This window comes from Botryllus schlosseri, chromosome 8 (genome assembly GCF_051294905.1).
Source record: "Botryllus schlosseri isolate E-star chromosome 8, Bs_hap1, whole genome shotgun sequence".
Taxonomy (NCBI): Eukaryota; Metazoa; Chordata; class Ascidiacea; order Stolidobranchia; family Styelidae; genus Botryllus; species Botryllus schlosseri.
Window position 1 is genome coordinate 291,064 of NC_137243.1, and position 15,783 is coordinate 306,846.

Here is a 15,783-nt window from a genome sequence, read left to right on the forward strand (position 1 = left end):
TATCACCTAGATCGGAAACACCTAAATACGGAAACACCTAAATATGGAAACACCTAAATATAAAGCACAATCGACATCATCTAGGACATTTTACGTGGGATCTTTTTTGACGAAAAAAGTGTTGTCTTTTCTGATTTCAACGACATGAAAAAAATTACAGTGTGTGTCTGCTTACGACGTGTAGAACGGAAGATATAAGGAATTATAAGATTAGCGTTCATTCAGGCGAACTGAGCTACACATTGTATTTTGCGGGAAACGTTTTTCTGTATTTAATCTGCATTTTGAACAGGTTATGCCATAAGGCAATGGGTTATATATAGCTGGTCGTATGCGTATCGACAATCGCTATTTATAGCAGAGATGGAAGCGGGCCGGTTAACCGGACCCGCACCCGACAAGTTCAGCCCGAACCCGGCCCGAACCCGACGGTTGAGTTGTGAGCCCGTTTCGGCCCGAAACCAAGTTCAAATAGCAATTTTCAACTGTTGCGAGCAAATAAGCTGATATACGATACAAATTTCGAGCTTTTCAACGCTTTCAATGCTCTCACTTTGTTTTCTTTCGATAGCATATGGCAACAGAGCTTAATATATCTGAATGAGAATACGCTGAAAACAGCCCCACTGTTAACTTAGTTCCACCAAACCTTTTTGCAAAATGTGAACTGTATTGAATGGTTCAATACCAAACTAAATTAAAGAAATAAAGGAATGAAATTGGCCAAGATGAGAAAAATAGTGTGTTCAAAATACAAGTCAACTGTCATCCATACAAAGGGCGTTGCATTCACACGTTATACAAATAATTGATTATTTCAATAGCCTAACAGTTACTGGAGACAGTCGGGTTCGTCTCTGCGACAAGGTCAGACCGCAGGATGAAAAATTTCTTTCGGATAGCGCACTTCGGAGCACTGGGCTGCAAACTGCAAACATCTTTCTAGCCACCCTGGAGAGCGTTGGAAAGTCCCGTTCATGGTTTCTCCATTTTGGTATTCCTTATTGTACCGTTGAAGTTCCTGAAGTAAGTTTCGCTTGATACTGTCAGACGAAGCGAGGCTTGGAGCAGAATGTCTGTCAAGACCGTCGCGAAATTGGGAGAATGGATCATCAACTTCGATTGGTCGCATTTCTCTTGCTTCTGATCGAACATAGTCTTGATTTCCTGGGCTGTTGTCGGCAACCTTTTCCATGTGTTCAATTACCCATTTATCAATGTCCGAATGAGACCTCTTCATTTCTAGTAAGTGGCAGAAAATCAAATCGTTTGAAATTTGGATCGAGAAAGGTAGCTAGCCAGCCACTGATGAGCCTTCAGCGAAGATTTAAAATATACTGTGTCCAAAAGTTGTCGAAGTTCTGTCTTCATGGCCTTGATAACGGGATGGTCATTCAGGCAAGGTTTTGCAAGTTCAAACGCCTTATAATACGCTAGCACGGCGTAGCCTATCGTTGGTTTGGAATTAAATTGCATAACATCAAATATATCGCCGAATGGTTTCATGAATTGTAAAATTTCCGCGTTCATTCTTCGATTAACAGATGCTATATGAGCTGCATGCGGTCTCTGTGTGGTTCTGAAAGAATGTGCACCAAATCTTCATAACTTTCGTTGATGGAATATGTTCTATCAATATAGCCTTGCCATCTCCTAGACTCCGAGTTGACGAGCCCTTTTTCAACGACACGGGCATTGTTCCTGCACACCGGAGGCTTGATTACAATACTTTACCAGAGAAGACGCATTGGTATCGTAATTGAGCAATTCTGACTGTGAAGTGCATACCCGTGACCACATGGTTGAGAAGCAAGTGTGTAGCCTATGTGCCATATAGTCAAGGCGTGCGGACGTTTCCAACATTCCTACTCGAAAAGCAGCGACAACATTTGCCCCGTGGTCGGTAGTTGCCGTAATGTTTGAAGTATCAATAGCATATTCAGCGAATATAGTCTGTATAGCCCGTGAAATATTTTCAGCAGTGTGACGTTCAGTCCCAAAATGACGTACCGCCAGAACTTGATGTTTCATTTCAAAGGACTTATCCAGACGTGTACGTCTAGGTATGACGTATGCTTGTATTCGTCCGTCCACAAGTCTAACGTTACTGCGACGGCTAACTGTGGTTCAACTAAAACCTCTGTTATCATTTCCCTTATTACTGCAGCTTTTTCCTTGCAATATAACGATATAGTTTTACGTCCATATATCACGTCTGATACATTAAAACGTCCATGCGTCGCGGACATGTTCACAAATTGCTGTAATAGCTTGATCAGGCCGTCATTTTCAACTTAATGAAAGGCATGATAGCCACGAACGCAAAACTCCAATTCAGCAGTTTTTGTGTCCAGCTTTTCAGACTCGCTTAGTCTAAGCGTTTTATTTGCAACCTGTAACATTAGCTGCTGCTTCTTTTTTCCATGAGGCCCAGGCTTGCAATGTTCGGAATGGCGCTAGATATGGGACGACCCTGTTTTTGGCAATCGTATTTTAATACTAGTTTGCAAACACAGCATGAAACTATTCCGGTCAAAATTTCCGTTGTGACACCAATTACAGCATTGGTAGGCTGACAACGCCGTGCTACGACTTTCATTGTCCTCCAAAAGAAAACGTAAACCGTTCCGGATGTCTTTTCAATTATTTTGATAATTCATGTATCATCTGCATTATTTACTGTTAGTGTAGCCTACTGCTGCAGCCTATAACAATACTACCGCTGTTACATATAGCCTAATACAATATAAGTCAGTTTCGACCTAAAGCAATTCACCATGGACGACAAAATCACTATGGCGCATCTAAAAGCTTTCTTTAATAAATATTAACACCGCCGTAACCAATGTTCCCTCTAATTTGTGACGAGTCTGCGCACACTCGCCAACTCACTGCGCAGACCCTAGGAAAACAGTGCGTAACGACTAAAAAAAAGGTCATCACCTCAGATTTTTTGTGCGCAACTTAGATCTTCTATGCGCAGAGACCATGAAAGCAGTGCGCAAGTGCGCACGTGCGCAGCTTAGAGGGAACATTAGCCGTAACACACCTATCGGTCAATCCTGCTGTGCCCCAACGGAAGCCACCGTCTCATCACCTGCTTCTAGCTGTTCAGTTCAGCATGCCTGATCCAAATTAAAAGTAAATCGGTAGTAATCCAGTCCCCAGCATGGTGATCCATCCATCCGTAATTCATGTTTTCGTCACAATGTGGCCTGAACGATGATCAACGTCTGGCGTATTTGGGATCTAGGATCCATCTCCATTCGCTGTTATGTTATTCGCTGGAAAATGTTGGATTGGCGAGGTCGATAGTAGGTTTTGAGGTTCTTCCAAGTATTTAGTAAAGATAATCTCTCGTCACTAAAGTTTTTAGCACAAGTAGAATTCCCGGATCAATGGAAGATTTGACAGCCATGTCCAGACCGTGTTTCAATCCAATACCCGTAGATCGGCGTAACGGCCTTTGTTCAGATATGGTAATTTATTCACCGAGGTAATTAACACCATATAGCTACATGATACTACTCCACACGACTCGTCCGGAGCCCGCGGACATCGCAAATATGACCCAAAAGTCCTTGTCCTGGAAATCTGAGCCCCACATTACAAACGCCACTCGTAAAGAAAAATTATTCGGCGCCTGAAGAAATGCCATTTTGAGTGGCGTGAGTCGCACAAGATGATGCGTTTCAACGACGCTGAAAGGTTTTGATTCTATGACAGACGAAAGGAGGTAAGAAGGTAACATAACAGAACATAAGATCGGAACCGGAGGGGCGGCATTTCTGATGCGGTTGCTCAAAAGATTTGTATCCTGTTGTTGTAACAGTCAGTGACCGCGATCCGTCCGTCAGACAAAACACAAACTCCCACCGGCTCACACATCTGTCCAGGCTCGGTACCGTAGCTGCCGAAACAAGTCACGAACTCTCCGTTGTTCGTGAAAATCTGAACGCGGTTGTTGTCGGCGTCGCACACGATTATGTTGCCGTGTCGGTCTGTGGCGACACCTCGCGGACGCTGTAACTGACCCTCGCCCCTTCCTTCCGACCCAAGCTGAAGAAGCTGGCGGCCGTGCGAGTCGAAGACAACAACTCTGTGGTTGTCCCAGTCACTGACAAACACCTGAGAAAGGTTAAGGGTTACGAGAGCCAAACGGAAATGACGAGCTCACTTACTCTGCCGTTTGAAGTCACCGAAAGAAAATGCGGATCTTTCAAATCGAACTTCCTCACGAACTTTCCTTCCTCCGAGAAAACTTGGACTCGGCCGTTGCCTCTATCACAAACGTAGATCAAACCTGATTCGTCCGCCGCTACTCCGCAAGGAAGGTTCAGTTTTCCATCTTCTGAACAACAGACAACGTCACATCATCGGTCGTTGGGACGTCACACACACCTCACGTGATCCTTCGCTACCGAACGTCCGAACAAACCTCCCTTGTTCGTCGAATATTTGAATTCGATGATTGTCACAATCCGATGCGACAATTCGTCCTCGTGACGTCATGCACACGTCAAGCACGTCATCGAATTGACCACCCGCGCTCCCTTTGCTTCCGAAGCATCCCTTGGCTCGTCCGTTGACGTCGAAGATCTGGAAGCACGGGTGCAAGAAGGGTTCGAAAGCCGTTGCGACAAAACACGAACCTGGATCCGATGGTTGCTGGTATCTGCGATCACGAGATCGTCACAAGCCGTCGAGCAAATACCAAGCGGATAATTCATCTGCCCTGCGGCAATGCCTCTTGTCCCGAAACATCTGAGAACGGGTTTTATGATGGCATCATACCTTTGTCCGCCCATATGGTTTCTACATGTTATAATTAATTTATATCAAGTACAAATAGTCATAACTGCGATGATTCTTTTTTTGTCAGGCCTAAATTAATTCAAGAGTAAGTCGCATTTTGACGATGTGTGTTTGCTCTCAGTCTGCTGGATCGGCTCCCTTTCAATAGGACAAATCATTCCCGCCAAATAAGGTATGCTTGGAAAGACATAGAAAACCCCTATCAAGGCTGCGAGCAAGTTCAAGGAAGACATGTTTCAATGTTACTTTACAGCGCCCCGCCCCTGAGTAATTTTTCAATAGTCAGAGGGAATTAAATTCATTTTTACAGCGAACACAGAAGGTAAACATATACTATATGTAAAGCAGTGGTCGATTTTAACCCGTCCCCGAACTACTCAATAAAAAAAGTGGTTATGCAATTATTAAGTACGCGCAATGTTAGTGGAAGTCGTCTACCAACTTGGTCACCATAGCAAGTTCGTAGTGCAAATGAAGAAGATCTACAGCACGAATATCGTCAAAGTGGGCGATAAAGGGCGGCTTTTGATCCTACTAGATGTGCCAATTCACGATCCACCCTCGCTTTTTCATGGCTGGTCAGTGGCCACAGAGGCCACACGGGAAAGCTGAAGCCCCTACTGGCAGCATGAAGTAGTTGTAGTACTAGGCAGTTAGGGTGTGAGGTTATTTGACTATATATGCAACGACGAAGCTTGAGCTATACGTTACAACTAAAACTATTCACTTTTTTACTTGTCCTTTATTTCGATATCGACGCAAGGCTTCTGTCACGCGCGATTCTTCCACGGCCTGTCGTTCTGAACAGAATCGTTTTGAGAATGCGCCAAAACAGAATCGCGGGCAAACCTGATGTTCGTGGGCCACTGTCTGCTACCCCTGCGACCACGTCCGGTGTAGATTCACCTCTGAGCTGCGCATGCGCGGAGACGGCTGCGAACTTGGATATTGCGGACAGCACGGCATTTTCGTCGCGATTCTTCAACTGAGAAGGGTTTGATTCGTGTCATGTCGTTCATGTTTTTTACCGATTCACTCACTTTTATCATTTGATGAACTTTGTCCGACGAGATTTCGTTGCTCTGGATATGTTCGCGACTTTTCTGCGTCAAAGAAAGTATTTCGCTCTGGAATTGCTGAATTTCTGGATTGCTGAGTACAAGAGGTCGTTCGCAAATCTCACTTGCGACTTGACAATGAGTGGTCAAAGCCGCCATTTTTCCTTCAAGCTCTCCCTGCTCACGTTGCAATGATCTGAATAAGGGGGCGATGTCGGGCAGCTTATGGAAAATGGCTTCGCAGCAAGCAGATGTAGTAAGGAATATGATGATATTGTTGAACAACAGCTCTCATGGCAAATTGAAATTCGAAATCTCGAAATTTTTCTTTCCGCCTGACGCAAAATATATACACCGTCGTTGATTGCAGCATGTTTCCATGGTTCTTTACATATCATGTAAAATGAATTACGCTCACTTTTAGACCTCTTTCCCATTGTTTTTACTACAGTCAAGAAAATTGGGGGCGCTAGACCTCTAGGCCAGTGGTTCCCAACCTTTTTCGACTCATCCCCCCCATTTTCAAGCTCCACACCGATCATCGGCCCCCAAATATTGGGAACCGAAAAACAGCACTTCGTCAGCCCCCTCCCCCCGTAAAAAACGTTGGTCTGTGGCCTCATAGGGTGATAAACCAAACCCCAGACCCCCCTCAGCCAGTGGTCTTTTTGTCGCTACATATCAGCTATGTCCTATTTCATGCACTGTTTGGTGAGTCACCGTATTTCGCCTAAACGCGCGAGGCGCGATAAATTTATATAATTCATTATTGAATCGGTCAATATAGTCGATGTGGAATGTTGGAAAAGGTAGAGCCACTAAATAATAATTAAACATCTTCGGCGGAATCGTTGTTATATTGACTTCTTTACATGAAGCTATTCGTGACCTCCTATATCTGCTATGTCAGGAGATATGGAAATCGTCAAAACGTACCAAACTAAAAGACGCACATGATTTCATATTGGTATTTCTTTACTGGCAGATAATTTTTCCTGGCGGGATGGCATTTGTCCTGTAGGGTTAAGGTCGCCAGGACAGTAACATTCGATCCCAGCCATTGAGACGCCTATGGACAATTAAACAAATATGTATATTGTATATATATCGAAGTTTTCGGTTACCACAAGGGCATTCCTTTCGGCCAAGGTCTTCTCGCTGCTGATCGTTCTGGCACACTTCTCGGAGTCGCATGTTACATGGCCTCTAACTTCATATGTCTTGGTGCGCCGTGGCGCAGTAATGGCCGACGCCGAAGTCTCCCATTTCCATAAACCATGCGTATTTTTGTTGGGTGACGGGGACCCCAACATTAAGATACATGAATATATTTAATCGCGCGCAACGCGAAAACTTTTGAAAAAGTCGCTTGAATTAAAAAAAAATTACTTTATCATTCATGTTAATTCACGAAATAAATTTGGGCTACTTCGATTTCGGGCCCCACTCCCAATTGGGGAGTTTGGGGTGCTGTAGTTACGTTCCCGACTCCAATATAGCCGTTTTAACGTGACATCGCCCCCTTCGTTGTTTTCGCCCCCCTCGCCTGTTTTCGCCCCCTATCGCCCCTTCGTTATTTTCGCCCCCTAGACCGCCAAATCGCCCCCTTGGGGGGGGGGGGGCGATATTGCCCACGTTGGGAACCACTGCTCTACGCGATTCTTCAAAAGGGACGCTGGAGGAAAAAAGGTTAAAGAAGCACTGGATTAGAATAATTAGGCTACAGCGAAATGCGAGTCATCTAATTCTAATTTAATTAGTAAAATGTTTCCGTGCTCTCATTATGGCCTACTTCTAATCTAATTTCTTGTCTTCCTGAACATGCTATCACACAACTGTATCGTGCGCAACGAGCTAAGCTTGGTTGTTCCGACAATTGACCTTCTCAGGCTTATAAGCAGGGCTGCCACACCGTCCCTATTTTTTGTTTTGTCCTTATTTTGAAAGGTCAGGCTTAGAGAACTAAACTGTCTTTATTTTTAAGAAGTGTTCTCGTTTACAGCCTGCGTCCTTATTTTGTCTTATTTTCAACAACTTCAGAACTTCGATCGTTTCCTCTGGTATTCGTATTGCATAATATTCTAAAATTGTGGTCTTGCGTCGTGATTTTATGATATCATAAATGAAAGGCACATCCGTGGTGTACAAGTACATATCACGGGGTTTGACTTCTAAGTGGTGAGGTAGCTATAGGGCATCAGCGAGTGGTACGGCCTTCGGAAGCTCAATACTCTAAAATCGTACAAACCCGGTTTCCGTGGCGACCAACGCGTCTACTTCCTTCAGAAGACATTTCTTTCGCGATTGCAGTTCCGAGATGAAGCGTTCTATCGACTGTACATGAATATCGAAAATTTGGGAAACAGGGACATTTGTGAAATCATGGGCGACCGACCTGCGATATTTCGTATTTCACATTCCTTCCATTTGCTTCCAACTTCTCTGCTCTCTCTCGCAAATCATAATCTGATTCTGAAAGTTTGGTCACCAGTCGCCTGACCTAAAATTGGAGCAGACAAAGGCACTTTCGGAAGGGTTACGTATTTTTCGGTCCCACCTGAATGAGACTGTGCCGCAAATCTTTCTGCAAACCGCGTGTATGGCCCGCAATGCAACTTCCGCAGAGTGACTGATCACAGTGGTTGCACTTGTTCACATCACCATTCTCCATTTTACATTCCTGATTTGGAAGGCGTAATCATAGTTCATAGTTCGACGAGTTATGAGAAACCATATTCGAGTTTCCAACCTTGCATTTTAAATTGAGCTTCTGTTGATCTGAGCGATCGAGGAATCTCACGATCGCCAAATTTGGTGGCAGACCTCTGACTCCATTCAAAGGGAGGTTATGGCAGGCGCGACATTCGGGACAGCGGACACTGAATGAAGGTTAGATGAGTTCCGGCGCAGTACGTGTGAGCTCCCTGTTTCAGCCTATACATGCAACGGCTATTTTCGGTCAAAATCTTGCTTAGGTTTGTACACTGTGATTTCATATGCTCCCATTAGCGATCACTTGTATAGTATAGTTACCAGTATAGGACTGCCATAACAATCATAAGTAGCCTATAGCCCAGGGGTTCTCAAAGGGTGGGCCACAAGAGCATTTGAGGTGGGCCAGCACAGAGCTATTTGGAAAATTTTAGAAATAATGTAAGTTTAGTATTATTTGTTGTGTTAATCGCTAAAAAATAAATTCATATTAGTTGATTATACGTAGGCTACATTAAGCTTTTCATCCGACTCTGATGAGACGTAGTGGTACGTATGGAGTTAGCATTTCAAGTCGAAAATGGGAGGCAGAAATGGCGGCTTTTTCCACTGGCTATGACTACCTATGGCTAACAGCAACTAAAATAATTTCGCGTATATAATACCTGAAAGGTAATGTTGGAGTAACCAAGTATTCCGGCTGGGTCATAATGTCGTATGCCGTTGAAAGGGGTGTGCAATAAACTTGGAATGAAGTGTAATTGATGAATAAATTTATTGTACTGCGGCAGGTCGTATTATTGTAAGTTAAAAATGGCCATAATTGCAAATTATTAGCAACTTCTGGTAGAGGTATACTGCACCACCGCAACGAATAGTAATGGATTGAGGATTCAGCGGAGCGCATTAATATTTGGAGTCTGTTTAAAATGTCATGCCTGGAAATCAATGTATTACATAATGTAAGAGTCACATGAATTGATAGTATCACTGGATGGAATATTCCGACATCGCAACTTCAGTTGGTTCAGTACGTGACATACAATGAACATGTACATTGTACAGCATGCATAATATGAAAATCTTTCTCCACTCCTCGGTAGTACCCCATTCACCAATGAATTGTTTGAAGGTGGCCCAGAATGAATATATTATTCCCTCAATAGTGGAACTGAAATCCCAATCACACAGTGTATGCGGGAATCCGATCATTGTGTTTCGCGAAGCGAATGGAGCAGCGGACAATCATAAAATTCTCTGAAGTTTTAGCATATGATCTACCAGAGCCGTAACTGCCAAATCCAAACCCCCAATCGGGGGAGCTATAAGGGGCCCAAGATTAGAACAGGAAGGAACAGGATTATGACTTTAACATTAGAGTTGGGCCACAGCACATTTTCAAACCGGAAGATGGGCCACGGCCAAGAAAGGGCTGAGAACCCCTGCTATAGCCTCTTGAGCCAAGCTCATTCACCAATTTTGGTGATGGTTAACTGACTTTCGTTGGGGCTGTATATAATTTGTTAGCATGCTTGATTAAGCTGAATAAATACATTGTATAGTACATTTCTGTGCTTTGATAAGGATTCGCAATCTCCAGTATGGCATATCGCGACTATTTAAGGCATAGCTGGGTCGGAAAGGTTGAAGCGCAAAGCATTTTCACTATTGCTGGATGGATTACTATTCTGTCATATACAGTGGAAAACGTGAATCACCTTGTATAAAAGGAAAACTGCACTATCTCGATCTTTGAAAATTTTAAAATGAGTCTTCACGAATGGCGGCCGTACAAACACGGCTACTTGCATCAATTATAGTTATAGCTGGACGCAATTCACCCACCTGAGCCGAAATAGCGTGACTCGCAGATATCTTGTCTGAAATGTAACTGCCTCATAAACCGAAACGAAATGCACGTTTGATTTGGTGATTACATGGGCCTGCAGTAAATGTGGGGTTCTGAAGGAATCCATTCCACGTTGAATAAACTTTGCCTTGGGCCATACTAACAATGCTAGAATTTAATTTTAAAACTCGATATCGTGGCGCCTCAGCTATTCACGATAAACATTAGGGCCCAAAACCTGTTTATGGTTCTGATGCTACCAACCAATAAAATAAAAAGTCACCTGTTATTTTGGACGATATTCTCCAGGCAGGGTCTCGAACAGAAGGTGTGCCCACATGGTAACATTTTTGGTTGGTTGAAACGTTCCAAACACACCGGACACTCGAGACCTTCTTCAACAACCCGCTCCATTACAGATTATCGACTATTATTCACGATCCTAATTCCTAAACCTTCAGCACGTACAATTTGACAGCTTTATTTTGTACAATGAAACTAATGAAGCAAATGAAACTTCTGAACACAGGGTCATCATGTATCAAGTAATTTTGGTATCCATAAACACAAGCGGTTCCTAAGCTTGTTCAACTTAAGGCGCATTGGAAAGATGTTCAAATAATTACAAGCGAAAATAAATTTGCTATGAATAATTATTTTGAAGCAGGCGGCCAGAACTTATCCGATCATTTGACCTTTTCTTCCTCTTCTGCGGGAATTTCACATTTCACATCTGGAGGAGGTTCTGTTGCCATGACATTATCACTATGGATTATCGAAATCTGTGAGAAAATGACATGTTCATGATGAATTGGGCTATCACGGGGGAGGCTTGGCCCATCACAATGTCTCATCTCTCATTTAATGCTATACTTTTGAACAATAAATATGTAAATTCCGATATTTTAAGCATATAAATTCAAAATTAGTCAATCATGAACATCGATAGAAAAATTTTCACAATTTTATTTTACTCAACCTGATAACAGGTCATGCACAGCCTCACCCCTCACTTACCTCCCTCACCTCACATCCAGGCAAACTGCCAGCCCATACTATCACGACGTGGCAGATAACAGGCCACTCTATCGCCAAACCGGTAATTAGTTTCATATCGTCTCTCGGTTATATTGAAGATGTTAGAGAGCATCAAGTCACATATACTTGTGTGCATCTCCTGTTTTAAGTATTGGTGCAATTCTTTTCCAAAATTTCACACCTGAGCATGTGTGGCGGCACACAGTTTAATAATCACTGATCTATACACTCTCGAGCCTAAATATTGACAAACTTTATAATTTGCTAAGCGGGGAGAAGCCGCTTCAATATATATTTACGCAAGCTAACTCACCAAACATGGGATGGGAAAGACTTAGTGATGAATAAACGTGATAATAATTAAATACGGTACAAAATGTGATGGGGATTGCTTCACTAGATCTATATCCAGAAAGTGGGAAGTATTCTCCCCGATCCAAGTGGGTATAAACCACATGAATCGGGAATTACACGAAGGAATTACACGAGGCGTAACGGCACTAACTCAATCCCATGCTTGATTTGAATTTCCTGACGACCGTGGCGCACAAGGCCATAAATGCCGAAAAACACCACTCATGTTTGTGATAATAATAATAATAATATTAATAATAACTGAATCCCACAGGTGGTCAGTAACGCAGTATTTCTACTTTTTGAGGTAATCAAGTAGTTTTTGGCTACTTCTGGTACTTGCTCAAGTAAATCAAATTCCGGCAACTTCTACTTTGTAATATTTTGTGATCTACTTACTTACTTTTCGATATTTTTAGTTTGTCAAGTAGAAGTAGTTTAATCCGCAATCATAAATATAGCCTGAGAAATTTTGGGCCTGTATCCAGGTAGTACCAACATTGAATTTTCATAAAAAGTAAAGTAAAGCGCAGAATGTTCGTCGCGCTTCGCGCACACTAGATATGGAGTGACAAATATATGCTTTTACGATAGTATCGGTGAATATAATTTAGGTAACGGGTTGCGTGGTTCCGTTCACACCGCATAGCTGCCCATATGAAATCACAGTAAATATCGTTTGAATCTACCATTTTGCACACTAGCATTTACCTAGCATGTCGTAATCTAGCAGCCCATGGCGTGTCGTAATCCGAAAAAGTGTACTCTGACTTTTTGAGCGTTAGACCTATTAGACCTAGCTGACCAAGGTTGAAACTTTCTGGACAAAAGACATGAAATATATTTTCCGATTTTTAGAAGTGATATTTGTATTTCTCTGTCAATTCCCAGTATCTTACTTTGAGTTCTATTTAGTTTCAATTCTTTTGTCTGTAGCACATCATGTTGAAGTATAAAAGCAAGTGAAGTAGGCTAATGCCTCCATTTTTCGAAAATAAAGCTACATTGTATGACCATGTATGGCAGGGGTGGGCAAAATTTTGAGCTCGTGGGCCGCATTCAACATCTGAATCCATTCGCGGGCCGCACTATATGTAATTGAGATCGTAAACCAAAACGCAATATTGCTAGTATAGGATTATATAGTAAGGACATGGAGATAATGTATATGCTTATTTGAAACAAACCAAACATTGCTATGATGATATCGTACACGCGCCAGAAACAATGGCGAGATTTCATAGGCTGGTCGACCTCAATAACCAATTTGTCAAAACTATAGAGATGAAAGTCTGTTGTCTCGATTCTTAGAACAGGATTGAAGTTTAAATCTGTGAGCAGCGATCTGTTCATAGATTTACTAATTCCGCTTTGGGCTCAGTTCCAGGACACACAATGCTGACAGCATCATAACCATGTTAGCTCCAAACACGCTTCTACTATATGCGTAGATTTCGCGCCCCCTTATCGTCATATCACAAAACGCAACCAGGATGCTATAGCAAACCTAACGGATAGTTTGGTGGCATGGGAGGTTACGACTATTGACGAGAGATTTTTTAATATGAAATTCATACTAAATAAAGAGCAATAATTATGAATTGAAAGTAAATCGCGCGAAGCGCGAAAAAATTTTCAGTTGAGCTCAGCTTCGCGATCCCCTTCAGATGCTTTCATGACCCCAAGGGGCACGCGTCACCCAGGTTGAGACCCACTGCTGTCTTAGAATTACCATGGTGAAATATACTAAGAAAAAGTTTAATCAAGTCCCTGCATTAATTCGATCAATATTTTTAATAAATTTCTTTAGACTCTCGCGGGCCGCACAGAACGGTGTTGCGGGCCGCATGCGGCCCGCGGGCCGTAGTTTGCCCACCCCTGATGTATGGTCTCTTCGGAAAATCAAAGAAACGTCCTGGATGGCTGCTACAGACAATTTTTGCGAAAATGGTACATGGAGGCTACACTCGAAAGGGAACTGATAACGCCTTCAAAATTAGCAATCAGAATTTTCATAGAATCTGTCGCATTGAAGACATCTCATCATTCATTGATCACCAACAAGCTAAATTTTTTGCACGCATAATTCGAAAACCTAATGACTGTGCCGTGAAGTCAATAACGTTTGAAGATGAAAGGAGAACGAAAGAAGGAAGACCGTCTGCAACGCTGATGAACAATGTTCTCAATCTGAACCAAACCGACATCAGGACATTTTCAAAAGCAGCACTTTTACGGGAAATTTAATTTATAATTCAAATCTTTGATGCTCTCTTTTTTTTTGTGGATATCCATCATCTCGGTGATGGTGCTCTATAGTCTGAACGCAGACAGAGCTAGACTTATATATATAGCCTAATTTGCAGCTTTTGACAGTATGTTCGAACAAATTACGACCGCTTTCACAACTACTTATTTGCTTGAGTAGATTTTAATGTCAGTAAATTATACTTCTACGTCGAGTAGTTTTTGTACTTGTAATAAAGTAGATTTTTGCGCCACTACTTCTACTTCTACGCGAGTAGCTTTCCTGACGACCTTGACCACCTCTTCTCAATACGTACAAAATGTCATCGATATTTACTGACGAAGGGTTCAAAATCCCTTCCCACGATAACTACGAGTAAAGGGTTTCTACACGCACAGTTGAATTCACGTCAAAAATATAAACATACACTAGACCAGTGGTTCCCAAGCTTTTTTAACTCATCGCCCCCTTATCAAGCTCATCACAAATTTTCGCCCTCCCCCTAATATTCACGGATTCGAGAAAGAGGTCATATATATACGGGAAATTTATTCAATTTACTCCTGATCAGGTGAATCGACTAAAAAAGGTTTCCACGCCTACTTTCCGTTGAGTTGATCTTTTTTAGTCAACTTCCGCATCATATGCAGAATAAGCAGTTTTCACGTGCATGTTTTTGCCGTGGTAGTAATAGGGGGGGAGATGTGGTACCGATGAGACACTGGGACCGAAAATACTTAAAAAATTCTGTATGATAATCCCATGACTATACTTTGTGAATTTGTCTACAATGGCATGCTGGCGGAATATTTCCTCACATGCAAAAACCTTCGATCTGCATGAGTTATGCATGGTGTCTCTGACAGATGTTTCCTGTGTTGGGGGTGTAAAACAAATTTCGATGGACGTATTCATTTTTATTCGTAACATTGAACACGAACAAAGCTACAATAATTTTCAATATGAAGTGTAGGGTTTGTATTAGGCTAATGGCACATATTTTTATCCAATACCATCCTTGCGCGGACTTTTTTTCAATTCAATTCAAATCAATTCAATTCAAATACTTAATTTATACAGTTGAGCCAATGATACCATAGCCAAATCAAGCAAAATAGTTGGACTATAACTGGTCATTCAACAACTAAAACACGCCTACACACATAGCTGCTGTATTTTAGGGATGGTGTGAACCTCTGAATGGTTCAGGTTCGTGTGAACGCGAACCTTTTTGAAAGGTTCTGTGTGAACACGAACGTGAACCTCGTGACGTCATATTGCTAATTCCAACCCTATCTTCCAATGAAGTGATAGGCTATATTAATGTACACGATACCACACAATGCCACAATGCTGAAGTATATATCGGCGTTTTAAAAGTCGCTAAATGTATCAACCGCGGTAATCAAAGGATATAATAATTGCATAAAATCAATACATTCCGTCGCTTTGCCAACAATTTCGACGAGGACTTACCAAGGAATATAAGCTTACGCCTTAACGGTCTTAGCCAGACCGGACAATGTGTTCGGAGTCTGAGTATTGCTACATTGTTATTGAGTAGAGTGTACAACGGGTTTCTATACTCACTACCGATACCACAAACAACAACAAGTTTTGCAGCTGTAGCAAGCACCTTATTCGCATTGATTTGGTTTTAATGATACAGTATAGATATGAAGTCAAGATTGACCCCGTACGCCCGTTCG

General features: G+C 42.3%; 2 protein-coding genes and 1 long non-coding RNA gene across 3 annotated transcripts in view; 1 reads left to right on the forward strand and 2 right to left on the reverse strand.

The window, feature by feature from the left end:
- Positions 1-15,783, forward strand: part of LOC145444639 (uncharacterized) — a 233,148-nt gene that overhangs the window by 20,664 nt on the left and 196,701 nt on the right. The window lies entirely within an intron of this gene.
- On the reverse strand, positions 3,691-5,278 carry LOC145445253 (uncharacterized). The gene is made up of 2 exons (XM_080323420.1): positions 4,653-5,278; positions 3,691-4,599 (listed from the first exon to the last, which is right to left on the reverse strand). Exons 1-2 carry the CDS (start codon positions 4,806-4,808, stop codon positions 4,369-4,371), a joined length of 387 nt encoding a protein of 128 aa, XP_080179546.1. The 5' UTR covers positions 4,809-5,278; the 3' UTR covers positions 3,691-4,368.
- LOC145445252 (RING finger protein nhl-1-like) lies at positions 5,465-11,358 on the reverse strand. Its single transcript, XM_080323418.1, has 7 exons — positions 10,718-11,358; positions 8,623-8,752; positions 8,431-8,553; positions 8,269-8,373; positions 8,122-8,207; positions 5,856-6,069; positions 5,465-5,800 (listed from the first exon to the last, which is right to left on the reverse strand). Exons 1-7 carry the CDS (start codon positions 10,846-10,848, stop codon positions 5,558-5,560), a joined length of 1,032 nt encoding a protein of 343 aa, XP_080179544.1. The 5' UTR covers positions 10,849-11,358; the 3' UTR covers positions 5,465-5,557.